At 39.6% G+C, this 27,859-nt stretch overlaps 1 gene segment (V, D, J or C); it reads right to left on the bottom strand.

Annotated features, from left to right (window-relative positions):
- LOC118900815 overlaps positions 1–27,206 on the bottom strand; it is a 34,505-nt gene extending 7,299 nt beyond the window's left edge. Inside the window, 4 exon segments of the C gene segment in view lie at positions 8,387–8,442; positions 25,314–25,318; positions 26,633–26,946; positions 27,056–27,206. Coding sequence covers positions 8,387–8,442; positions 25,314–25,318; positions 26,633–26,946; positions 27,056–27,098 — 418 coding nt within the window.
- Between the last annotated feature and the right edge of the window lie 653 nt (positions 27,207–27,859).

A 27,859-nucleotide genomic window follows, 5' to 3' on the forward strand; every position in this document is an offset into this window, starting at 1 on the left:
GTTGAAGCATGACTAAGAAGGCACCATATTTTGACTTTTATTGTCTCCCCCCAAATTTGAGTCTACCCTGTTGGGCTGCTGAACTGTTTTCAAGCTCAAATATTTCTGTGTCTACGCCTGCTGAATAAAGAGTACATATAATTAGTGTAATGTTAAAAGTTATGGTTCCCGAGTTTTCTTGCAGACATAATGTCAAGATATGTACAAAAACATCACAGTTTGCAAAGGATGTCACTTGAATGCTGGAATGTTCTTGATTATACATTTATTGTTAATATAACAATTGAAATTATAGATGTTAGAACTCTTTCCAATTTGATCTTCAATTGAAACGCTAATGCTTTACTGATATTGTCTTTTGACAAGTTTGGATTTAGTTTAATAATTCAATGGGCAATTTCTTAAGAAAAGAAGAACTGGATTTCCCCATTGAGCAGAAAAGGAAAAATATTCTTGAGAATTTCTGCCTGTGTAGCCAAGTTCCTGATTTTTATACTAAATCAGTAAGCAAATAATGTTGATTTTTTACTCATACTGTAAATATAGTTAGTTCACAGTGTGCTTATTTTAATTTTATACATCTCAATTTTAGAGCAAAAATATTTGATTGATTATAATAATGACACTAAAAATTTCTCCAACTGTATATGTACTTTGTTGATCTTGATTTACATGTTCTATTTTGTCTTGTCACATTTTTAATCAAATAAATAATTACAGCTAATTTATATTTAAATAAGAATTTCAAATTTATGACATTTCTAACTACATTTAATTGACTTTACATCTCGACCATTTTCTGTATGAATTTAATTTTTTTCCTTATAAACATGAGTATGAAACTCAAACTTATTGGCTATAAATTTTAGAGGCAATAAATATTGGTGTAGAGATAATAGCAATTGAGATAAAGGATTAAGATTTATTTTCTTGTTCTATGTACCTAAAGTGTTCATAATCTATGTTTACAAACATAGAACAACAACAGAAATGAAAAACAGACACATTTTAATCTCATTTTTCTTGCTAAGTGAGGAAAAATTCTGCTAAAGAGAAAAAAGTATGTCTAAATTCAATCTTTTTGTGTGAGTGGACAGTAAGATAACTTTTCATTTGAGCAGTTAGAAGTACAACTGTATTCACTGGAGAATATCTGTTCTCTTAATATTATAGGTTGCAAATAACTCTATACTGGACACAATTCTCTTGGAATAAGTTGTAGGTACACCTATCCAGCACCTATGATGAGTTAGCCAATGTGCAAAGTACTTTATTCACACTGTCTCATTCAATTCCAACACAACCCATGCTCGATACATACTGTTATCCCATTTATGGATTAGGAGACTGAGGCCAGAGAATCATCTCCAAGTTCACATAAGCAGTAAGTGATGGACCTGGAGCTCCAGCTCAGCCTGATGCCAAAGCCCAGGCTCCTTGACAACACCCTTTCACCATCAGAAAAGTAATACGTCAACTCACAAAACTTACCTGTAATAACAAACTTCAGCCTTGGGTCAAACATTTTCATAATAATTACATACGTATGAGCACTTTGTATAAGTCCACATGGACACAAAGCTAATTCCTATCACAGCATATGCACAGTGTTATCTGTGCTGTCCTTTACTATACAGATTTGTTTAAAAATCCTTCTAAGGTTTCTACATTTAAATACCATCACAGCCCTGTTTTTTCTAAAGATTCTTAACTATTACTCTAATTTTTTCTTCCCTCCCTCCAAAAACTTGAAAAAAATTGCATTCCTCTGATACCTACCTGTGACCACAAGTTTCGTCCCCGTGCCGAAAATTTTTATGTATTAACTCCACAGTGATTCAACCCATATCAAAAACTTTAGACTAATTTAGCTTCTCTGATTTCTTCAAATCCTAGTGGGACTATAACAGCCTGCTATTCAAGAGACCAGGGTTCTGTTCCTGGTTCTTTTTGCTCTTAACAAGTTCTGTGTCTGAGCTAATCAGGTAAACTAAAGCCTTATTTTATTGAAACAATGATGATAATGTAAATCAATTCAACATCCCTACCAGTGCTGAAGTGAGGCCAAAATAAAACAAGATCTGAAAAGCAATTTGATTAAAAGTGCTACAGAAATGAGATTATAATAATTATTATTATCATTATCATTTTATTAGGAATTTGTAATGATTGTGTGGTCCAATATGACATTTTAATCTCATGGGACCAAGTCATGCCCTCACCGCTAGAAATTCAGTATCTGGGGGTTGCAATTGGATCTGTGGCAATCAAGCAGGAAGACTGATTCCCTGGTTTGCTGTGCTCTGATACATCTGGAATTTTCAAAGCCTTCATCATAGGAAATGTGCCTTTTACACACCCAATTAATAGGCAATAATCTATCTTGTCTTATCCCCTGCATATCTATGGTTAAGAAAATCAAAGGGAACACTGGTTAAATATATGTAATCAGTATATGGGACTACTTAACTTATGTTGTCCAGAACAAATGGCTTTTCCCCAATCAACAGCATAATCTATTGGCATCCGAAGTTTTACCAGAAATTTCAGCCTCAATCTGACTTCTCTCCAGCTCAAGCTCAGAGTTCAGCTTGCAACTCCTGGCAGCGGACCTTCAAGGCAGGATGACTAGAGAAATGGCAGGATGCCTGGTCCTCAAATCCTATTATTGTCACCTTGGATCACGAAAACTTGCCTGACGTTATCTGCTGAGGGTCACCATCCGAATGACATTAAATGTTATGGTGCCGTATCATCAATGCACTGGGAGTATAAACTGGGTTGGCTTAAAGACCGTTTCTTCCATTTTATGGAATGGATATTGAAGTCAATGTCCATGCTTTACATCACTTTCCTCCTTCAAAACTCCTGCCTTGAAATCTTTTTCTAATTTTATGGTGGGAAAACATATCATATTTGAAAATTTGGTGTGCTTCATTTTATCAGTTAACAAAGGGTATGTATTCTACTACATTTTCCCCTACCTTCTTTTTTCTTTTTTTGTTCACTTCTTTTTACTGAGATATAACTGACACGTAACTCTGCTACCTTTGAGCATAAAATCTTACCCTGTGCTTCTTGCTAGATTATCAGCGGCCTTTTCCCTTCTGCTTCCCTTAGTGCCTTTGATCTTCTATTCTTATTTCATGCTCTGCCTCTATATATGTTTGCTCTGTTAGGTCTTCTCAAATAGATTTTGCAAACAAGCAGTTTAAATAAGTGACAAATAGTTTGTGCATTATAGTTTGCTTGTTTTTCTGCCCTAGGGGTTCATAATTAGTAAGATCTAACTCCAGAATGACATAAGGCATGGTAAAATATGTTTACAAATCCTAGTTCTGTGATATAGAAGCAAAACATGCAGGATTCAAACAGACCGAGGGTGCCAGAACATAAGGTGAGGCTTTCTTTCTCAAAATTATCCCTCACAAAACAAGGGGCTGCCTATGTATCAGTGCCTGTGCAACCGTTCATATTAAAAGATACTCTTCTAATACTCTGCTCTGGTCAAAAAGTACTACCTGGACAAGATATCAACCTGAAAGGAACTCAGTTAAAGCTGGTTTGGGAGTATTAATATTACCTGGTAATAATTATTTGGGATTGAAGTCTCTACAGTTTGTGCTTACCTGGCACATGTACAGAATAATAGAATAAATTTTACAAATGCTTTCCTTTTATTTTATAAGTGGGTAATTATTTCTTTGAATGAAATACCCACTGGCATCATCGTATGGGGATCACAAAACAAACAGACCCTGAGATGACTTAGAAAGTTGCTCTAAGGTAGATGTTTTAGGTGCCTGTTTAGGGTCTGAACAAAATTTTTAATGAAATGTGTGGGCAAAAAGCAATATTTCTCAACTGGTTTTGTATTGACATAATTTTTAACTTTCAGGTGTAATCCAAATAAATTAAATACTACAATTGAATATTTGACTTTTGTCTATATCTCTATAAGCTTGTATGTTCAAGTTGCAAAAAAAAAATAATATTTAAAAAAACACTTTTTTTACTTCCAGATATTTCTACTGCAAGATGAGAGAGCACCTTATATTCAGGCTAATAATATTTGAGATAATGCTTATTACATTTTACCACTTTTAGAAGCAGGTAACAATTGGTCATAGAAACTGAGAGAATTTTTAAGTACCGACCATTTGTTCTAAAATGACCTAAGACTAGATGGTAATTAATACATTTAGCTGTACTACTGATTTCATAAAGAATTCCAATGAGTAAATGAGTAATAATTTAAATTCTGGAGAAGGAATTGATCTTTTTATCATAGACCACGTCCCAACATTTGTGGTAGGTAATTTTCATTTTTAATTTTGTTTAATCCTCACAACACCTACTTGAGATGGTTGTTGCACAGATGGAATAAGTGATTAGAAATATATCAAACTGTTAACAGTGATGTGTCTATAAAAATTTTTAATTTTTCTTTATTTTTGTATTTTTCAATTTTTTCCCGCAATGGGCATGCATTATTTGCACAATTTTTTAAAGCACTAACCAGTGAATCAAATTTTATTTGCTAAAGGATCATCATACAGAAAGTGACAGATCCAGAATCAAAGTCCATATTTTTCCCTGCACCACACACTACTAAAAATGATTTTTCAGGACACTTATGAGTTATATCTGGGTCACCTTTATTTAATTTGATTGCTATAATTTACATTGAATAGAGTCAGTTGAAAAAGGGGAACCGGTATGTTGCTTTTCAATTTACAGATTCATTTGTTCATATGATCACAACCACTAAAGAGATCAAAATATATAATTCTTTCATTTTTTCCAATGCTTTACCAACTTTGTGAAAATTTTAAAAAACTTTCATTTCCATGGATCTCATAGGGTAGGAACATCCTTGAGAGATGTTCCCCCCTCATCCAGGCAAAATTTCACCTTTAAGGCAAATGAGGAGGGAACAAATTTACTGGATTGAATTTAGAAAAAAAAAAAAAATCCACCTTAAGACATGCTTGAATATGGTTGCAAAGTTAAATATCTTTCTACTTGATACTAATCATTCTCTAACTAAATGACAAGTTGAACAATATTTGTCCAATTTTTCCATCAGTTATTTCTGGAACCAAATTAAAAAACCAACTAAGAGTCTTTGAAATTTTCCAAGACCCAATGAACCTAATGTATCCACCACTGAGGGACTCACACTTGGTCTAACTGCCTAACTCTTGTCAATGTCCTCTGTACTCGGTCAGGCAGAGAAGGAACCAGGCAGACTCCAAGGACCTGGACGGAGTCACCGACCTCTCCAGAGACCCCACCCTGATTCGTGCCCAAACAGGGATCAAATCCAAGAATTCTGGGCCAACACCAGCACTGCAGCGTGCAGTGCCTGTATTGCTTGCCTCGCTCCCCTACCTTACTACAGAATTTAAAGAATATTTACCTGTAACAATGAGCTGTGTTCCAGAACCAAACGTTTTGACGCTCTTGCCATGTGTTAGCCCACTATCTAAAAAGCCTTTGTAGAAATCTCCCTCTGGGCCTGCTTTAAAATTGTGCCCATATTTTTTCAATATTTGTATAAATACATAAAAAATTGGCCCTGCTAACAATAAACAAAGATGGAACTCAAGCAAAAGCACATTAGGTACGAACGTGGTCAAGAATTGAAAAATTGAACCTGCTCTTATTGGGCAGCTTGGGTTACGTCTGTTTCCATCTCACCTCACATACACTGGAGAGTATGATTCCATCTTTTCTCACCATTTTGCCTAAATCTTCTAGATATCCTCCCTTAAAGGGTTTTCATGTATAAAATCAGTTCATGCTTAGTTAATGTTTCTTTAATTTCCAAAATTGAACTAGGAATAATGTATTTGATTATTTAATAAATGTATATTCATTACTTTTTATAGGTATTTTGTGATATATATGTATTGAGAGGTAGGTATCTGGGTTAATTCTAAAGTAACTTCTTTCCAGAATCCAATCCTCATTTAGTAGACCAGATGAGTTGCTGCAGGGTGTGAATTTTTAATGATGACCTCTTAAGCTATTCATTGCTGGAAGACTGCTCCTTTCTACCTGAAAATAACCTTATGGTTTCAAGGCCATTGAAATAAAATTCTCCGCTGCTTATCAGAGAATCCTATTCAGTTTGGTATTTCTCAAGCATTTGGTATCACCTTTTCTGCACTATTTTTTAAAATTTTTATTTAATATTGGAGTATAATTGATTAACAATGTTGTGTTAGTTTCAGGTGTACAGCAAAGTGATTCAGTTATACATATACATGTATCTATTCTTTTTCAAATTCTTTTCCCATTTAGGTTGTTACAGAATATTGAGCAGAGTAGGTCCTTGTTGGTTATCTATTTTAAATATAATAGTGTGTATTTGGTATTTTTCGCTCCCACCATGTCTGGAAAAGCAGCTCTAAGTTATGCCATTTAGTATAAATGCTATAATTCTTTTACCAGATTCAATATTTTTAGCAAATCTGATGCCAGTACAGAAGGAAAATTGAGTGAAATGGTGTCAAAATGAATTGCCATTCTATAAAGATACTCTAAGCATCATATTTTGAGTATTTAATAATTGGATATTCAGTATGACTTACATGATCTTTTCTGGGAGGAGCAAGGTCATTTTGGTGCCATGATTAGAAGCGGGAGCATTATTTTCACACATGAGTATTAATACAAATTATGAACTATTACTAATTAGGTAGTCAATTACAAAATCCTTTTAAAAGGTCAGAATACAAAAGATTAAATATTCAGAATATAAAAACATGACGTTTAATATCACATGATGGTCCAGACCCCGCACTTTGGAATCGACAAGTCGCTATTGGATCCCAAATTTTGCCACAGTAACTAGTCATGTGCCTGTAGGCAAGTAACTGAACTTCTCTAAACCTCAGTTTCCTTATCTATGAAATGGGAAGAAGAGGATTCCTGTTGAGGAAGGAGATAAGGCATTGAAACTAATTATCTTGGTGTCTGGTCCTCAGTAAATAGTAGGTGATATTATTATTCTCTTTAGTGGGATGGTTGTGGCCATTTCATCAAAATCTTCCAGTAAACTAAGTATATGGATTTTATAGCTATTACATCAATTAAGAAAGGAAACAAGCCCATCAATGCAAGACCTCCCACCTTTCTGGCAGCCATGGGCCAAAGAATATGGGGCCCAATCAAGCCAGAATCTAGAAGGCTTTTCCACTAGACTGGAAGCTGTTTGAGCGTTGGGACCTGTCCTATCTGTGTCTTGTTCACCCTTTTATCTCCAGCATCCAGCACAGAAAGTGTCCTCAATAAATGTTTGCTGAGAGAAGGAGCAAATGAGAATATACAACCATGCAGACTCTTTTCATGGACTTTGGAGCTGAGATGGCTCACTGAGCTCACAAATCCCCTGAAACTGGTCCATATCCAGGCAATGTAACGAGAGTTGTAACTGCATGAATTTCAGCTGATCTCAGCCTATCTCTGAGAAGCTAGAGTAACAAGAAGTGGGATTTATCGATGTTCTATAGTCATTTACTATAAGAATTTTTTTGCACTGCTGTTAAGGATGAGATGAAAACCAATAATGTCATTTTTTCAGGTAATTGGGAGACAGGAGCAATGTGTTTATCTCAAACTATAGAGACGAGGTAAATATTGTTTCTCATTTAAAAGCCCATCCATAGCGCTTCCCTGGTGGCTCAGTGGTTAAGAATCCGCCTGCCAATATAAGGGACTCGGGTTTGATCCCTGGCCCGGGAAGATCCCACATACCACAGAGCAACTAAGCCCGTGTGCCACAGCTACTGAGCCCGCGTGCCACAGTTACTGAGCCCACGTGCCACAACTACTGAAGCTTGCGTGCCTAGAGCCCGTGCTCCGCAACAAGAGAAGCCACCACAATGAGTAGCCTGCGCCCCACAACGAAGAGTAGCCCCTGCTCGCTGCAACTAGAGAAAGCCCGCGCGCAGCAACGAAGACCCAACACAGCCAAAAATAAAGACACAAAGAAAAAATAAAAATTTTTTAAAAATATATTTTTTAAAAAAGCCCATCTATAAGAAAAGCATTTTGAACCAATAACTTACAGCAACGGATTACAGACATGGTCCTCAAAATACTTTAATTTCTACCCTGAGTCTATTCTTTTTTGGATAAAAAGTTGAATTTCTAAAGGTAGAATTTCAACTGCTAACGAGCAGGGAAAAGAATAAGCCATTTACAAGAGAGTTTTGTTTCCATATACAGTGACCAGTAGCTGCAAAATTGCTGTTCAGATGCTGAGGACAAGCATGTGGCAGTCAGATAAGGGGGAATCCTAAATTGTTTGTTTTTTTTTCTAAAAAGCAACTATGAATTTTTCACTATTAAGTTAAAATAGAAAAAAGTTACTTACCAGGGAGAGTTACTACGAGCTTAGTTCCTTCTCCAAATATCTTGATCCAACCTGACCTATCACAATGGTTAGAGCGCCTATAAAAGTTTCAGCCTTCTCCTAGCTTCATGACATGACCAGCAGTTAAAAAACTTTGAAGAGTCAATTTGATCTTCCGGTTCTTTCGAACGTTCCTGAATGTAGGTTTCATGGCATCTGATATTTTGTAGATTTTCCTCAAATCAATTGACCCAAATGTCTGTTTTCCTCCGAGTCATAAACTTTAAAAAGCACTGATAGAAAATGAAAAGGATAAAAGCAGGAAAAGAAGAGTTCAGCACCAACTGGTCAACCAACTGCTTTTCTAAATTACCAGGAAAAGTATTCAGAGAATTAAGGCTTTTTTTATTTCCAGGTGTTTGGTTGTGTTGAAACTGCTGAGTTTGCATCAAAGAAAGTCTCTTTTGTTCTCACAAACACCAGGGCTGCTCCATTAGTGATTAGGGAATGTATTTCTGAAAGGAGGAAACGCTTCAGTAACTGAAAATGCAAATATGCCAACACAAATATACTGAGCAATGTGAACAAAGTTCTTCTTTTCTCCTAAACCGCTTTTACCATTGGGCCACATGATTTTTAAAAAGGCAGTGTCAAATGAGAAAATGAGTCCTGTGATGACTTATTATTTTTCGTGGGATGAAAGAAGAAATTTGTAGCATTCTGTCTCTTTGAAATAATAGATTCCTTATTTAAACTAAACCTTAAAAACCAAGTCTAGTCCTCTGATAAGTTGAAAGATGCTGTCTTGGGATACCGTTCTGTAATGTTATATCACTCAACGTGGATCAGGGGAAAAGAAATTGCCAGAAGCAGCTGAGTGCTCCTCTGAATACAGATGAGCTGCCCATCTGCCAGGACCCAGACAGGACAGGCCCTGAGTATCCCCATGTCCACTCCAGATCCACCTGGTTCCGGCCTAAGTCCCGTGAGCAATCATTGCCTCTGCCCTGAGAACAAAAGTAAGAGGAGGCCACGGTGGGCAACTGTTCATTCACAGCAGCTCAGAACCCCCAACACAATGGGGGAAGACCTGGATGAAAATCATGTTTAGAAAGGTTTTTTTAACTGAAAATTCAAAGGTATTATTACTTGGAGCTGTCAAATACCCTTTGCACCTATTGTAGACATAAATGATGCCCACTCAATTCCTTTCTTTTTTTTTTTTATTTTTTATTTATTTTTTATTTTTTTAACATCTTTATTGAAGTATAATTGCTTTACAATGGTGTGTTAGTTTCTGCTTTATAACAAAGTGAATCAGTTATACATACACATATGTTCCCATATCTCTTCCCTCTTGCATCTCCCTCCCTCCCACCCTCCCTATCCCACCCCTCTAGGTGGTCACAAAGCACTGAGCCGATCTCCCTGTGCTATGCGGCTGCTTCCCACTAGCTATCTATTTTACATTTGGTAGTGTATATATGTCCATGACACTCTCTCACCCTGTCACATCTCACCCCTCCCCCTCCCCATATCCTCAAGTCCATTCTCTAGTAGGTCTGTGTCTTTATTCCCATCTTGCCACTAGGTTCTTCATGACCTTTTTTTTTTTTTTTTTTCCTTAGATTCCATATATATGTGTTAGCATACTGTATTTGTTTTTCTCTTTCTGACTTACTTCACTCTGTATGACAGACTCTAGGTCCATCCACCTCACTACAAATAACTCAATTTTGTTTCTTTTTATGGCTGAGTAATATTCCATTGTATATATGTGCCACATCTTCTTTATCCATTCATCCGATGATGGACACTTAGGTTGCTTCCATGTCCTGGCTATTGTAAATAGAGCTGCAATGAACATTTTGGTACATGACTCTTTTTGAATTATGGTTTTCTCAGGGTATATGCCCAGTAGTGGGATTGCTGGGTCGTATGGTACTTCTATTTGTAGTTTTTTAAGGAACCTCCATACTGTTCTCCATAGTGGCTGTATCAATTTACATTCCCACCAACAGTGCAAGAGTGTTCCCTTTTCTCCACACCCTCTCCAGCATTTATTGTTTCTAGATTTTTTGATGATGGCCATTCTGACCGGTGTGAGATGATACCTCATTGTAGTTTTGATTTGCATTTCTCTAATGATTAATGATGTTGAGCATTCTTTCATGTGTCTGTTGGCCATCTGTATATCTTCTTTGGAGAAATGTCTATTTAGGTCTTCTGCCCATTTTTGGATTGGGTTGTTTTTTTTTTTGTTATTGAGCTGCATGAGCTGCTTGTAAATCTTGGAGATTAATCCTTTGTCAGTTGCTTCATTTGCAAATATTTTCTCCCATTCTGAGAGTTGTCTTTTGGTCTTGTTTATGGTTTCCTTTGCGGTGCAAAAGCTTTTAAGTTTCATTAGGTCCCATTTGTTTATTTGTGTTTTTATTTCCGTTTCTCTAGGAGCTGGGTCAAAAAGGATCTTGCTGTGATTTATGTCATAGAGTGTTCTGCCTATGTTTTCCTCTAAGAGTTTGATAGTGTCTGGCTTTACACTTAGGTCTTTAATCCATTTTGAGTTTATTTTTGTGTATGGTGTCAGGGAGTGTTCTAATTTCATACTTTTACATGTACCTGTCCAATTTTCCCAGCACCACTTATTGAAGAGGCTGTCTTTTCTCCACTGTATATGCTTGCCTCCTTTATCAAAGATAAGGTGACCATATGTGCGTGGGTTTATCTCTGGGCTTTCTATCCTGTTCCATTGATCTATATTTCTGTTTTTGTGCCAGTACCAAACTGTCTTGATTACTGTAGCTTTGTAATACAGTCTGAAGTCAGGGAGCCTGATTCCTCCAGCTCCATTTTTCGTTCTCAAGATTGCTTTGGCTATTCGGGGTCTTTTGTGTCTCCATACAAATTGTGCAATTTTTTGTTCTAGTTCTGTGAAAAATGCCAGTGGCAGTTTGATAGGGATTGCATTGAATCTGTAGATTGCTTTGGGTAGTAGAGTCATTTTCACAATGTTGATTCTTCCAATCCAAGAACATGGTATATCTCTCCATCTATTTGAATCATCTTTAATTTCTTTCATCAGTGTCTTATAATTTTCTGCATACAGGTCTTTTGTCTCCTTAGGTAGGTTTATTCCTAGATATTTTATTCTTTTTATTGCAATGGTAAACGGGAGTGTTTTCTTAATTTCACTTTCAGATTTTTCATCATTAGTATATAGGAATGCAAGAGATTTCTGTGCATTAATTTTGTATCCTGCTACTTTACCAAATTCATTGATTAGCTCTAGGAGTTTTCTGGTAGCATCTTTAGGATTCTCTGTGTATAGTATCATGTCATCTGCAAACAGTGACAGCTTTACTTCTTCTTTTCCGATTTGGATTCCTTTTATTTCTTTTTCTTCTCTGATTGCTGTGGCTAACACTTCCAAAACTATGTTGAATAATAGTGGTGAGAGTGGGCAACCTTGTCTTGATCCAGATCTTAGTGGAAATAGTTTCAGTTTTTCACCATTGAGGACAATGTTGGCTGTGGGTTTGTCATATATGGCCTTTATTATGTTGAGGAAAGTTCCCTCTATGCCTACTTTCTGCAGGGCTTTTATCATAAATGGGTGTTGAATTTTGTCGAAAGCTTTCTCTGCATCTATTGAGATGATCATATGGTTTTTCTCCTTCAATTTGTTAATATGATGTATCACGTTGATTGATTTGCATATATTGAAGAATCCTTGCATTCCTGGAATAAACCCCACTTGATCATGGTGTATAATCCTTTTAATGTGCTGTTGGATTCTGTTTGCTAGTATTTTGTTGAGGATTTTTGCATCTATGTTCATCAGTGATATTGGCCTGTAGTTTTCTTTCTTTGTGACATCTTTGTCTGGTTTTGGTATCAGGGTGATGGTGGCCTCATAGAATGAGTTGGGGAGTGTTCTTCCCTCTGCAATATTTTGGAAGAGTTTGAGAAGGATAGGTGTTAGCTCTTCTCTAAATGTTTGATAGAATTCACCTGTGAAGCCATCTGGTCCTGGGCTTTTGTTTGTTGGAAGATTTTTAATCACAGTTTCAATTTCAGTGCTTGTGATTGGTCTGTTCATATTTTCTATTTCTTCCTGGTTCAGTCTCGGTAGGTTGTGCATTTCTAAGAATCTGTCCATTTCTTCCAGGTTGTCCATTTTATTGGCATAGAGTTGCTTGTAGTAATCTCTCATGATCGTTTGTATTTCTGCAGTGTCAGTTGTTACTTCTCCTTTTTCATTTCTAATTCTATTGATTTGAGTCTTCTCCCTTTTTCTCTTGATGAGTCTGGCTAATGGTTTATCAATTTTGTTTATCTTCTCGAAGAACTAGCTTTTAGTTTCATTGATTTTTGCTATTGTTTCCTTCATTTCTTTTTCATTTATTTCTGATCTGATCTTTATGATTTCTATCCTTCTGCTAGCTTTGGGGTTTTTTTGCTCTTCTTTCTCTAATTGCTTTAGGTGCAAGGTTAGGTTGTTTATTCGAGATGTTTCCTGTTTCTTGATGTAGGCTTGTATTGCTATAAACTTCCCTCTTAGAACTGCTTTTGCTGCATCCCATAGGTTTTGGGTCGTCGTGTCTCCATTGTCATTTGTTTCTAGGTATTTTTTGATTTCCCCTTTGATTTCTTCAGTGATCACTTCGTTATTAAGTAGTGTATTGTGTAGCCTCCATGTGTTTGTAGTTTTTACAGATTTTTTCCTGTAATTGATATCTAGTCTCATAGCGTTGTGGTCGGAAAAGATACTTGATACGATTTCAATTTTCTTAAATTTACCAAGGCTTGATTTGTGACCCAAGATATGATCTATCCTGGAGAATGTTCCATGAGCACTTGAGAAAAATGTGTATTCTGTTGTTTTTGGGTGGAATGTCCTATAAATATCAATTAAGTCCATCTTGTTTGATGTATCATTTAAAGCTTGTGTTTCCTTATTTATTTCCATTTTGGATGATCTGTCCATTGGTGAAAGTGGGGTGTTAAAGTCCCCTACTACGATTGTGTTACTGTCGATTTCCCCTTTTATGGCTGCTAGTATTTGCCTTATGTATTGAGGTGCTCCTATGTTGGGTGCATAAATATTTACAATTGTTATACCTTCCTCTTGGATCGATCCCTTGATCATTATATACTGTCCTTCTTTGTCTCTTGTAATAGTCTTTATTTTAAAGTCTATTTTGTCTGATATGAGAATTGCTACTCCAGCTTTCTTTTGATTTCCATTTGCATGGAATATCTTTTTCCATCCCCTCACTTTCAGTCTGTATGTGTCTCTAGGTCTGAAGTGGGTCTCTTGTAGACAGCATATATATGGGTCTTGTTTTTATATCCATTCAGCCAGTCTGTGTCTTTTCGTGGGAGCATTTAATCCATCTACATTTAAGGTAATTATTGATATGTATGTTCCTATTCCCATTTTCTTAAATATTTTGTGTTTGTTATTGTAGGTGTTTTCCTTCTCTTGTGTTTCTTGCCTAGAGAATTTCCTTTAGCATTTGTTGTAAAGCTGGTTTGGTGGTGCTGAACTCTCTCAGCTTTTGCTTGTCTGTAAAGGTTTTAATTTCTCCATCAAATCTGAATGAGATCCTTGCTGGGTAGAGTAACCTTGGTTGTAGGTTTTTCTCCTTCATGACTTTAAGTATATCCTGCCACTCCCTTCTGGCTTGCAGAGTTTCTGCTGAAAGATCAGCTGTTAACCTTATGGGGATTCCCTTGTGTGTTATTTGTTGTTTTTCCCTTGCTGCTTTTAATATGTTTTCTTTATATTTAAGTTTTGATAGTTTGATTAATATGTGTCTTGGCGTGTTTCTCCTTGGATTTATCCTGTATGGGACTCTCTGTGCTTCCAGGACTTGATTAACTATTTCCTTTCCCATATTAGGGAAGTTTTCAACTATAATCTCTTCAAATATTTTCTCAGTCCCTTTCTTTTTCTCTTCTTCTTCTGGGACCCCTATAATTCGAATGTTGGTGCATTTAATGTTGTCCCAGAGGTCTCTGAGACTGTCCTCAGTTCTTTTCATTCTTTTTTCTTTATTCGGCTCTGCAGTAGTTATTTCCACTATTTTATCTTCCAGGTCACTTATCCGTTCTGCCTCAGTTATTCTGCTATTGATCCCGTCTAGAGTATTTTTAATTTCATTTATTGTGTTTTTCATCGTTGCTTTGTTCCTCTTTAGTTCTTCTACATCCTTGTTAAATGTTTCTTGCATTTTGTCTATTCTATTTCCAAGATTTTGGATCATCTTTACCATCATTATTCTGAATTCTTTTTCGGGTAGACTGCCTATTTCCTCTTCATTTGTTAGGTCTGGTGTGTTTTGACCCTGCTCCTTCACCTGCTGTGTGTTTTTTTGTCTTCTCATTTTGCTTATCTTACTGTGTTTGGGGTCTCCTTTTCACAGGCTGCAGGTTTGTAGTTCCGGTTGTTTTTGGTATCTGTCCCCAGTGGCTAAGGTTGGTTCAGTGGGTTGTGTAGGCTTCCTGGTGGAGGGGACTAGTGCCTGTGTTCTGGCGGATGAGGTTGGATCTTGTCTTTCTGGTGGGCACGTCCACGTCTGGTGGTGTGTTTTGGGGTGTCTGTGGCCTTATTATGATTTTAGGCAGCCTCTCTGCTAATGGATGGGGCTGTGTTCCTGTCTTGCTAGTTGTTTGGCATAGGGTGTCCAGCACTGTAGCTTGCTGGTCGTTGAGTGAAGCTGGGTCTTGATGTTGAGATGGAGATCTCTGAGAGATTTGCGCCGTTTGGTATTATGTGGAGCTGGGAGGTCTCTTGTGGACCAGTGTCCTGAAGTTGTCTCTCCCACCTCAGAGGCATGGCCCTGATGCCTGGCTGGAGCACCAAGAGCCTTTCATCCACACGGCTCAGAATAAAAGGGAGAAAAAAATAGAAAGAAAGAAAGAAAGAGGATAAAATAAAATAAAATAAAGCTATTATAATAAAAAATAAGGAAAAAAATTATTAAGAAAAAAATGTATTCAGAAAAATATTTTTTTTTAATTTTTAAAAATAGATTTATTAATTTTTTATAATAAAAAATAAGAAAAAATTATTAAGAAAAAAATTTATTAAGAAAAAAAATTTTTAATTTTTTAAAATAAAAAATATGAAAAAACTTATTAAAATTTTTTTTAATTTCTAAAAAATAGAAAATAAGGAAAAAATTATTAAGAAAACATTTATTAGGAAAATATTTTTTTTAAGTAAAAAAAAAAAAAAAAAAAAACGGACGGGCCAAACCCTAGGACTATGGTGAAAGCAAAGGCTATACAGACAAAATCTCACCCAGAAGCATACACATATACACTCAGAAAAAAGGAAAAGGGGAACAAATTAATATATATCCTGCTCCGAAAGGTCCAACCCTCTTGAATTTGGGATGATTCGTTGTCTATTCAGGTATTCAACAGATGCAGGCACATCAGGTTGTTTGTGGAGCTTTAATCCGCTGCTCCTGAGGCTGCTGGGAGGGATTTCCCTTTCTCTTCTTTGTTCGCACAGCTGCCAGGGTTCAGCTTTGGATTTGGACCCGCCTCTGCGTGTAGGTTGCCTGAGGGCATCTGTTCTTCGCTCACACAGGACGGGGTTAAAGGAGCAGCTGCTTCGGGGGCTCTGGCTCACTCAGGCCGGGGGGAGGGAGCGGTACGGAGGAGGCGGGGCGAGCCTGCGGCGGCAGAGGCGTCGTGACGTTGCAGCAGCCTGAGGCGCGCCGTGCGTTCTCCCAGGGAAGCTGTCCCCGGATCACGGGAGCCTGGCAGTGGCGGGCTGCACGGGCTCCCGGGAGGGGCGGTGTGGAGAGTGACCTGTGCTCGCACACAGGCTTCTTGGTGGCGGCAGCAGCAGCCTTAGCGTCTCCTGCCCGCCTCTGGGGTCCGCGCTGGTAGCCGCGGCTCGCGCCCATCTCTGGAGCTCGTTTAGGCGGCGCTCTGAATCCCCTCTCCTCGTGCACCAGGAAACAAAGAGGTAAGAAAATGTCTCTTGCCTCTTCCGCAGCTGCAGACTTTTTCCCGGACTCCCTCCCGGCCAGCTGTGGCGCATTAACCCCTTCAGGCTGTGTTCACGCCGCCAACCCCAGTCCTCTCCCTGCGATCCAACCGAAGCCCGAGCCTCCGCTCCCAGCCCCGCCCGCCCCGGCGGGGGAGCAGACAAGCCTCTCGGGCTGGTGAGTGCTGCTCGGCGCCGAGCCTCTGTGCGGGAGTCTCTCCGCTTTGCCCTCCGCACCCCTGTGGCTGCGCTCTCCTCCGCGGCTCCGAAGCTTCCCCCCTCCGCCACCCGCAGTCTCCGCCCGCGAAGGGGCTCCTAGTGTGTGGAAACCTTTCCTGCTTCACAGCTCCTTCCCACTGGTGCAGGTCCCGGTCCTATTCTTTTGTCTCTGTTATTTCTTTTTTCTTTTGCCCTACCCAGGTACGTGGGGAGTTTCTTGCCCTTTGGGAGGTCTGACGTCTTCTGCCAGCGTTCAGTGGGTGTTCTGTAGGAGCAGTTCCACGTGTAGATGTATTTCTAATGTATCTGTGGGGAGGAAGGTGATCTCCGCGTCTTACTCTTCCGCCATCTTGCCCCCCCTCTCCAATTCCTTTCTGATAGCTTTTCCTCTGTTTTACCTTATTCCAAGAAAATGAGCAGAGTTATAAGGTATTTTAGGAGTTGTCTATATTTCAAGATCCATGAAGGTAGTAAAATACAAAAGAGTAAGTAAAGAGTTACAAAATCCTTTATTAAATTACGAAAACTATATGAAGAGTATAATATTTTACTAAAGGGCATAAAATAAAACCTGAATAAACACATATATACCATATTTGTAAAGGAAAAACTCAAGATCATAAAGATGCTAACCTTTCCTAAAAGCATGTATATAAATTGACCTCAATTCCAACCAGAATTATGATAATATTTTATTTTTTGTTCTTTGTTGTAAAATGTAGGGGTCGACTAGGTAAGTTGATTTTAAATTCTAATGAGAAGAATAAATATGAGATAATTGAAAAATATTTTTAAAAACAATGGTGGAGAGACATTTAGCATAGTAGGTTTTATCACTTATTACAAAGCTACTGACATAGTAGGATAAAGGTGTAAGAATAGTGAAACTTATATAACACAGAAATCCTCCAGAAGATGATCCAAGTGTATGCTGATATTAAAATGTGATCTGGTATTTTTTATTTATTTATTTTATTTTATTTTATTTATTGTTGTTGGCTGCGTTGGGTCTTCGTTGTTGCCCACAGGCTTTTCTCTGATTGTGGCGAGCGGGGGCTACTCTTCGTTGTGGTGCGTGGGCTTCTCATTGCGGTGGCTTCTCTTGTTGCGGAGCACGGGCTCTAGGCGCACGGGCTTCAGTAGTTGTGGCTCGGGGGCTCTAGAGCACAGGCTCAGTAGTTGTGGTGCATGGGCTTAGTTGCTCCGCGGCATGTGGGATCTTCCCAGACCAGGGTCTGAACCCGTGTCCCCTGCATTGGCAGGCAGATTCCCAACCACTGCGCCACCAGGGAAGCCCCAGTGATCTGGTATTTTTTAATAATAGGGAAATAATAGATTATTTTAAAACAAGCTTTGGACTATTGATTACCCTGTTGGAAAAAGCAAAAATAGCTCTCTACCTACCTCATACATATAATTGGGTTCCAAGTAGATAAATATCTAAGTGAAAAAGAATCTAGAGATGTGAGCTGGAAAGAAGTAGGGGACTAATTGGGTCTGTTGTGTAGGGGAGCTTGGAAAGGGAAGAGGATTAGGAGGCACCTTTACTTAATACTTAATGTTTCAGAAGGAGAAAGTTGGAGAATGTTTACTTTTTTCCAGTATTTTCAAAAAATATTTATTTGAAAAGAATAAATGGTAGTGACTTACTGAAGGTTTTAGTGACATGATCAGAAGGTAATGTAAGAGCAGGAAGGTGGGTTGGTCAGGGGAGCAGCGCCGGTGAAGCAGACATGTTTCAGAGACAGTCACCATGAGCCACTGAGAGGCGTCTGAGGACCCAACTTATTGCAGTGACAGTGGGGATGGACAGAAGGGCAGGTGCAATAAATATTAACAGGTTTATCAGAGCTTCTAAAGAATTCAAATGGGAGAAAACAAATTACAATTAAGGAGGTTGAAAGTGAAGAAAAAGACGTTTTAAAACCAGAAAGATCAGGTTCCAATTCTAGCTCCTCTGCTCCTGGTGATGTGTCCTTGGGCACATCTCAGAGTGTCGGTTTCCTCATCTTTAAAAGGGAGGCGATAATATCTGTTTCTCAGGACTTTTGTAAAGTTCACATGAGATAACGTATCTAGAAGAGATGATGCAAAAGTTCAGGAACAGAGAATTCATTTTCTTGGAAAGAATGGAAAAATCTTAGTGTTGTGTACAAAATCATTTTGCTCGTAACCCTGATTTATGTAACACATGCAAACACACACACCCCTCACTCACCACATTCTAAGGTGACCAACAAAGGCAACTTAAATTCTTCAGTATGAGGAATGAATACAGAAGTAACAAGCAAGTCAAGTGAAGTAAAGCACAAGTTTCAAAAGGATTCCTTGAAGTTTTGCATTGCTTTTTCAGGTGTGATGATGATTTCATAGTTGACCAAATTCAACCAAATTTGGCAGATCATCAGAAGTTATGACTCTCATATTATAATTATTGTTAGGATTATGTGGTTATTTCTGTGCTGGGCTTGCTGATTACCCTGCACGTGTCAGCTGGAAAATAAGAGTTTCTACACTTGCACCAAGTCAGAGAGAGAGAGGAGTGGGAGTTCTCTGCCTCAGAGCTGAGAGTTTTGGTTTTGGGCTTTGTCTTGACAGCCAATTCTGTTCTCAGACAGCACACCATAGGCTCTGGCCTGGTTTGTGGTTTCCTTTCTACCAGATGAATCCACAGTTCCCAGGGTCTCTTGTCTCCTCCTTTCAGATCTCATACGACGGGAAATACCTAAAGAACTGTCAGGTTTCCTCATTTCTTTTTTCTGAATACTGAAGAAAGCCAAAGATGTGGAAGGTCGAGAAAACACCATCTGTTTTTATCAAGTATTCTTGCATGGTGTTAAATGACACACAGACCTTTGCTGTTTACTGAGACAGGAAAGTTTGGGGGGAAAATAATGCAAATTGTGCAGATTGGGGTGAAGGAATAGCATTGGAATCAATAATTTTATTCTGGCTACTTATTAGAAATCCAAGAAGAGAGGTATTTAGCTGTATTGTAAGGGTATAGATTTTGTTGTTATTGCTGTTCTTCATGTTATTTTCAAGTCTGGCTGGTAAGAACTGCAAAAAGCAGATCAGGGCTACCAAACTTGGGACCAAGTGCACGACCATCCAGTTAGGATTGGTGCCAGGTTTCAGACTGAAGAGCAGGAAATTTAGGGCTTGGTTGGGCAGGTCCTTCGGTAAGTGGCAAAGAATTTACAAACGTATTCGTGAAGAAAGCAATCCCCATGTTTGATGTGTATGCCAGGAAAATTATTCCAATCACTGAGGATTTCAGAACAGATAGGAAGCTACAGAAATGAAGGGGGACTGGTAATAGGATAATAGGGTAGCCATAGGAAAACAACAGGGAGCTAGACAGAGCTGGGAGTCCATCCCCTGCTGACCTTTATCCCTTCTTAACAGTGTGTCAGTCACACAATTTACCTACAAATCAGACTTCATTGGGTTCTGGGGACATCACTTATGAAGACAAGCCATTCTTGTCACAGCTGCCTTTGAGAGAAATGCAATTGCGCTAAAAGGAGTTCAACGCTAACCACAAGAGAGGCAAGAAAAGGCACTGGACTGAGAATCTGAAACGCAGGTGTGTCCTACCTCTGTGGTTAACTGGCTTTGCAAAAAGCCACTTGCCATCTCTGGGCCCCAGCTTCCTCATCTGAAGTGTGGCCATTGGACTAAATTTGTCCTAAAGGCCCTTCCTGTTCCTACAACTATGAACCCATGATTAAGAGAATTGAAGAGTCTGTCGTGGTTGCCTGAGTGTGAGGTGGGTTGAGAGTTAGTAATAGAGAAGATTTTCTTCCAGGTCCCTTCTGACTCTGTGACACTGTGAGATCCCAGCAGGCACAGTAGTAGGTGGCTTCAATGGACTTGACAACGTTATTGATTATCAGGTAAATGATTCCATCCTCTACCTTATCTGTCTCCAAGCTGGAATTAGGTTCATCCAGATTGTAACTGTCAGCTGAGCCATAAAGGATTCGCCTCAGGGGCTCCCCTTCTTTCTCTTGATATCAGTGCACAATGGCATTCTCCAGGGGAACCCCAGACAGTTTGCAACTTATGTTCACTGTTCTGTCTAGTCTTCGGGGAGAGGAGAGTTGATCCTGAGAAATTCTCATGTTGGTGTCTCCATCTGAAAAGCAAGGGGGACAATCAGAGACACTTACAAAGGCTGACGCTGGTCACAAAAACAATAGAAAGACAAGAAAGGAGAAAAGTCAACCTACAAACCCAAGCCAAAGATACAAGGAAAATCCACGTGGTTGGCATGGCCAGTGATTAGTAAGAATCGGGTGTGAATCAGGACAGGACAGAGGACGCAGTGGCAGCCCTGGTTCTGTGGAGGCAAGAATACGGGAGGAAGGTTTGCTTTAGAGCCAATGAAAGTCTTTCGCAGTAAGATGTGTCGCAGTGTGATTTTGATCATCTTCCTGGTATAAAGGAGCTTTCAGACTCCTGACAAGCTCATCAAAAAACATTTATGTTATAATCATTTGATGTTAACATCACCTTGGGAGAAATGGTCTCCTACTTTTCCTTTACGTGTTGCTTCAAACACACTTATCCTTGGGCTCGTTTTCACTCTGTGAGTTATAGATTTTTTGTATGACTCTCATGAGAATTAGAAGGATATTATCATTACTGTAGATAGTAATACATCAATAATGATCCCACAACCTTATATAGAAGGTTGTATATTATATAGATCATTAGTTTGCAGAAAGCTCACAAAGCTGGGTAAATACTAACAATTACTGTAGTTATTGCTTAGGATACTACGATGTTATTATATGACATTTCTTCATTTTGCTGTGAATGAAGAAAAGTGTTGAAGGAAACAAAATCCCCTTGGTTCGTTACCCTGCAATTTTTCCTATTCACCATTCTTAGTTTGTCAGCATTAAAGCTATGCTTTCCTGTGGTTTGGAGGACAGTGTAAGATGTGATTTTTAAAGGGTCCTCAGCTCCTATTTTAGCTGTGATGGCTCAGTGAAGTGGTTTAGTCATAGCTGGAAAGGACACTGTGATTTGTTGAACACCGTGCTGAAACGTTCATATGTGAACCTCATTCAGTCTTCAGCAACCTATGCAGTTGTTAGCACCATGCCCGCTTAAAACTGGGAAAACATGGACCTAGAGATTGTCATACTGAGTGAAGTAAGTCAGACACTGAAAGACAAATATCATATGATATCACTTATATGTGGAATCTAAAAAAAAGGTATAAATGAACTTAGTTACAAAACAGAAGTAGAGTCACAGATGTAGAAAACAAACTTATGGTTACGACAGCATAAGCGGGGGTGTGGTGCAGGGGAAGGATAAATTGGGAGATTGGGACTGACATATACACACTACTATGTATAAAATAGATAATCAACAAGAACCTACTGTATGGCACAGGGAACTCTACTCAATACTCTATAATGATTTATATGGAAAAGAATCTAAAAAAGAGTGTGTGTATATAACTGATTCACTTGCTGTACACCTGAAACTAACAAAACACTGTAAATCAACTATACCTCAAAGGAAATTTTTTAAAAAATAAATAAAAGAAAATAAAATTGGGAAAACAGAAATAAACAATTCAGTAACTCTCCTATATCACCCTGTCAGTGAGTGGGTAGGCAGGAGTTAGAAACCCAGTCCCATGTCACTAAAAAGGACTTGTATCTTCCATCACTCATTCATTCATTCATTCATTCATTCTTCTTTCCAAGCCAACACATCATGTTCAGCACTGGATTATGGCTTACTTCCCAGGAGGCTCCCATAGATGGTGAAGCAGAGACAATTTGGGGCAGTTACAAACTGTACCAAGACCCCCGAGGTGAGGATGGAGGATAAAGTGACCTAGCTGAAAGAAGCCTCACAGATCAGGTCCTTGGGCTACTTTCTCAGACACTGCTCAGGACACATGTGCAGGAGAAAAGTCCTTTATGGGAGGCAGAAAGGAGGAGAGGTGTGTGTTTGCACAGGTGTGATGGCGGAGGAGGGTTTTTGTTCAATGACAGCGGCGCCCATGCGCACCGTGTATCCCAGCAGGCGCAGTAGTACAGTGCCGCATCCTTCTCGGTTGCTCCGTGTATCCTGAGGCTCAGCAGTGAATTACTTGGCCATTTCCTTGCTTCGTATCTTTCCTCACTAATCCCTTGTTCGTGAACAACATTTTCATTGGAGGAAATATACAGAATTCGGTTTAGAGGCTGCTCTGGCTTCTGTCGGTACCAGTGGATGTATACACTCTTCTTTAACATATCCGTTTTTATCTGGCATTCAAGAGATGCCGTATTTCCTTTTTTCTTGGTAATGGATGTTATGCGTTGTGTTATTTGAATATCTCCACTTGTGTCTGAAAGAAAAACAAGAGGAAAAATTAGCGAAGTTTTGATGTTCATTAACATAGTCTACATGTGTTCTCTCCTCATGAAAAGCCTGGGGACTGATGTTTACATTTTCTTCCCAAAGAATTCAAGGTGATGATGGAATTTGTCAGCTTAGCTTGAATGACCACGTGATGAGTGTCCACCTGAAAGGGGTGATGGGACTGTCCGTGATCTATCCCCTCCCTTGGGTAAAGCCACTCACATGTCCAGAGGGAGGCCACCACCAAGACCTGGGGCAGGAGCAGCATGCCACCAGCTCCAGTCAGGAGAGGTAATTGAATAGTGGGAAGATTGCAGAGCAAACCGGAGGACTGATTTACTAAGAGGAAGTGGTGCTCGGAACACACAGCTAAGACCCATAGACTGCAGAGAAAGGGGCTCGTGGTAATGCTCAAGACATCCTGCGGAAATAGGTCTGCTAATTCATCAGCAGATTCCTCTCATTACTGTGTGATTTTCACCAACCAGTGATGTTAGTGTTAAGGACCCATTTTCTTGTTAAAGGACTAAAGTCCTTTATTGGTCTAACAGAGGGAGGGAGAGGGAGAAAGAGGGAGAAGGAGGCCTAAGTCCACGCTTGACAAGCCTCATGGGAAACTTCTAATCTGACATCTTTGACGGTGACTACACTGCATCAGGCAATCTCAGATGTAGGCTAAAGGGACAGCTTTCTTGTGTATGATGGTGCTCTATACTTTAGATAACCCAGCTAAAGAAGACATTTCAGATTCTCTTATTTTTGAATGTGACCATTAAATGGGATCCTTAGAGATGCTGTGTCCTTGTAGTGCCTTAATATACCTTAAAAACAAAAGCCATTGTTATTTCCTAATATATAATGAGTGCATCCGCAGTATGGATCATAAAGAAATACAAACAGAAGAGAAGGCAATCGCTTTTTGTCCCATCGCTCAGAGGCAGTTACTTGGTAACAGTTGGTACATTCACTTACAGATTAATTTCTGTTCATTTAAAAAAACTGTTTCACATAGATATAGTGATATCGTATATTTAGGTTGTGCTCTGTCTTTATTACTTAATATGATACCATGAACATTTTTCTACTCTGTAAGTACTTCCTTGCAGTGTTCTGACTCTTAGCAAGATTCCCTGGTTCACCGCCACGTTGACTATCAGATCGCTTAGGGTCCCACAGATTCTATTCTTTTTACATGGCCAGTCCACAAAACAGGAGAGCAGAATGGGAAATCCATTACACAATTCATCACTCAGTTTTGAACCCCTGTTATGCTCTCTGCAGTCACCTAGTAACTGGTTACCGAAATACACTTTATCATCTGCCTTGCCTTTCATGTTTCCTTTCCTTACTGCTCTGCTTGTTTGCCTGCACCTCCCAAATAAACTACTTATATACTCATATCCCAAGTCATATATTCTGGGGAACCCAAACTAAGATAGGTAGGTATTGATGGAAGACATGTTCACATATTGAGGTATGGGGAAGTCATTCTTGCTTATACCTCATTTGGCTTGAACTTTGTGCTAACTAGAACAGCCTGTCTTATGGCCTGTCAAACATATATTGCACATTCGCTTTAACCATTCAAGAAAAAAAAAAAAGAATGCATTACCAGATTATTTAGAATGTCCACTTTGAAGATACAAATGAATGCCCTTCCCTTCCTATGAGGTCAATGCTAGTACTCCTTTGAAGATGAGATTTCCTTTCCAGACACCAAGGTCAAGCTGAGTCGCCATGTACATACTAATCTGTCTCTTTGAAACCTTGATGAAGTGTGCCCTTGTCATGTTCAATGTCTGTCCTTTGTTCTGACAGAAACAAAACTGTTTGGGGCATCCCAGATGGAGCCGGGTGCCATTGTGGATGTGGTCTCCGACACGTCCCTGCACTACGGAGAACTTGAATTTTCTGAAGTGTATCAAATCAAGGACACTACAAGCCCTTTCAGAAACAGTACCTGCTAGTAGCTGCCGGCTCAGAGTCACCCTTTACATCTTGCCGACTCCAATCCTAATTACTGAGAGAAACACTGTGGTCCTTGAATCTGTGTCTCCTAGGCTGTCTTCAGGTTAGCTCAAGTAAAAAACTTTTTTTCTCTTCCTATTAAAGATTACTTATGGATGATTTGCATTGACAGACAGTTGTGTCCCTTTACTAAAGGCCACAGCTCCTGGCAGGTGACCTCTCTTTCTTTTTTTTTTTTTGGCCACGCCTCGCTGCTTGTGGAATCTTTGTTCCCCAACCAGGGATTGAACCCGGGTCCTCGGCAGTGAGAGCGCTGAGTCCTAACCACAGGACCACCAGGGAATTCCCAAAGTGACCTCTCAATACAGATACCCTCCCTGTTGTCATAGCAGTTCCGTGTCCCTAAAGGTCTAAAAGGAGAGTGACTTCATGCTGCCGTGGCAAAGCTGAAGGGCAGAGACGGCAAAGCTGAAGGGCAGAGACTACACAGCCCACAAAACTGAAAATCATTGCTCTTTGGTCCTCACAGAAAATGCCTGCCAACTCCTATTTTAGAGCAATTAAAATTAAGATTTAAGGGATTACTGTTTACCTTCATTTATTATACTCCTAGTGCACATTTCTTTATGGAAATTCAAATTTTTGGCCTATACCATATTTTTGATGCCTGAATAACTTCTTTTAACATCTCTTAGAGTAGGTGGGCTGGCAATGAATTCCCTCGATTTCTGTTTTGTCTGAGAATTCTTCAATTCTCCTTTACTTTCGAAGGATATTTTTGCTGAGATGTCAGTTTTCCCTTCCAAAATTTTAAAGATTTTTGTCCATTGTCTTCTTGTTTGCATGCTCTCTAAAGAAAGTCTACTATTTTTTTCCCCCATTCGGTAACTGTCACCACAAAGGAAATCACATCTCCATGCCTCTGTTTCCATCACCTATAAAATGTGAATCATGATAGAACTGATGTCAACGGATTGTCCCAAACATGAGAAAAATTAGACCTAAAGGATTTAGAACAGTGTCTGAGAAAGAGTAGTAGCCTGAATAAATGGGCTCTGTGATGCTCTGCAGGTTCACAGCAGAATCCCGGGGAAAAGGATCCTGACAGGAGTATCCACCTTGTTGTGTGATCACCTAATGCCCCTGAGGGTCAGAGGCCTGTGCAAACGGAATTGCGCTGGTCGGGCTGTCACACAAACCCTGAGTGAGGAGTCAACAGTAACCCCCTTCCTGCAAGGGAGGGCAAGAGCCCCACCCCACATTCACCCCAAAGATGTAGGGAGTAACCAAACTCTGAACTTATTCGGGATGGCCTGAGAGAGTTGAAGTAGCATGGGATTTGGAGGTTGAAAAAGTCATTTTATCTCGCTAAGCCTCAAATTATTAGTATTGAAGTGGAAAAAGTGAGAATTACGTTGCAACAGTGTTGTGATGTTGATATAAGATGTAATATCACCAGCCTGTTTTCTGGCCATGGGTGATTTCCTCTTTGAGGATGAGCCATGTAACTTCCAAGTAATCTCTGGATAGTAAAAAAAAAAATCACATGGGACTCGCTCTCTGTAATGGGAGACTTAGGCGGGGCTCTCAGCTGTGCAGCCTCAATAGCTGCTGGTATTGAGGATGTGGGTAGGCACAGAGCTGGAGATGGTTCTTGTGTGTGTTACCCAAGAAACTCTAACACTGTGGACCTTAAACCAGCTGGCACAGTAGTACGTGGCCTCATCTTCTTTCTCTAAGAAACTTATTTTCAAGGTAGAAGTGGAAGTGGGGACGTCTTTTCTGGCCTCAATCTTGTTTTTCTTCCCTCCTAAGTGATTTAGAGCAGGGCCTGTTACGACGTATGCTAGATGTTCTATACTCTGATCTGGTTTATGCCGGTACCAGTGGATGTGTTCTTGGCTAAAGTCTGCAGAGGACACCTTGCAAGATATCACGGCACTCTTATCTCTTGCTCCAGTAACTGATATTTCAGGTTGCTCCCACTTTAATTGCCCAAGGCCAACTGCAAGCAAAGAAGAGAAATTCCCATAAACAAATGACATGTAAAGAGGCAACAATAAAGACCTTCTTCAGTCTCTTCTGTAGAATGAAATGATTCGGAGGCAACTCACAAGCCCAGAGGGAGGAGAAGAGGACCGCTTCCAGGAGTGCCATCCCGTCCGCAGACCGGCTCCCTGGGAGGAGGTAAGAAAGTGAGGGCTCTGCTGGCAGGAAGGCTCAGGCCAGTGGCAGGAGAGCCGGACTGGATCTCATGTCTCAGAAGAAGCGATGGATCAGGTCGGGTGGTTCTCTAGGGTTCTTCATGACCTGCTACGGATATGAGCAGTTCTGGTTTCGTGGGGTTTTCCTGCCCCTGAGTGCTGGGCAGGTGGGCTAAGTAGGCTCACGATCTGGAAAGAAAACCCTGAGATGAACGTGTATACCTGGGGGTGGAGCAGTTCTCATAGCCACTCACCTCATCCCCCTGAAATTCCATGCTGTAGTAACATTGCTACAGAAATATGAGGACATCCCTACTGTGTTCTTTCCCTATGTCTATCTTTCTGTAACTGGCTGGTGAGCCAGGACTCTGGTATGAAAACTAACCTTTATTTTTCTGTAATGCTACAGAAAAAAATCAGACACTAGAACATCTCCTGGACATTATTTTAAAATTTATTTATTTTATTTATTTATTTTTGTCTGTGTTGGGTCTTCGTTGCTGCGCATGGGCTTTCTCTAGTTGCTTCAAGCAGGGGCTACTCTTTTTGCAGTGCTCAGACTTCTCATTGCGGTGGCTTCTCTTGTTGCAGAGCAAGGGCTCTAGGCGTACGGGCTTCAGTAGTTGCGGCACGCAGGCTCAGTAGTTGTGGCTCATGGGCTCTAGAGCACAGGCTCAGTAGTTGTGGCACACGGCCTTAGTTGCTCCATGGCAT

Source organism: Balaenoptera musculus, chromosome 9 (assembly GCF_009873245.2).
Source record: "Balaenoptera musculus isolate JJ_BM4_2016_0621 chromosome 9, mBalMus1.pri.v3, whole genome shotgun sequence".
NCBI lineage: Eukaryota > Metazoa > Chordata > Mammalia > Artiodactyla > Balaenopteridae > Balaenoptera > Balaenoptera musculus.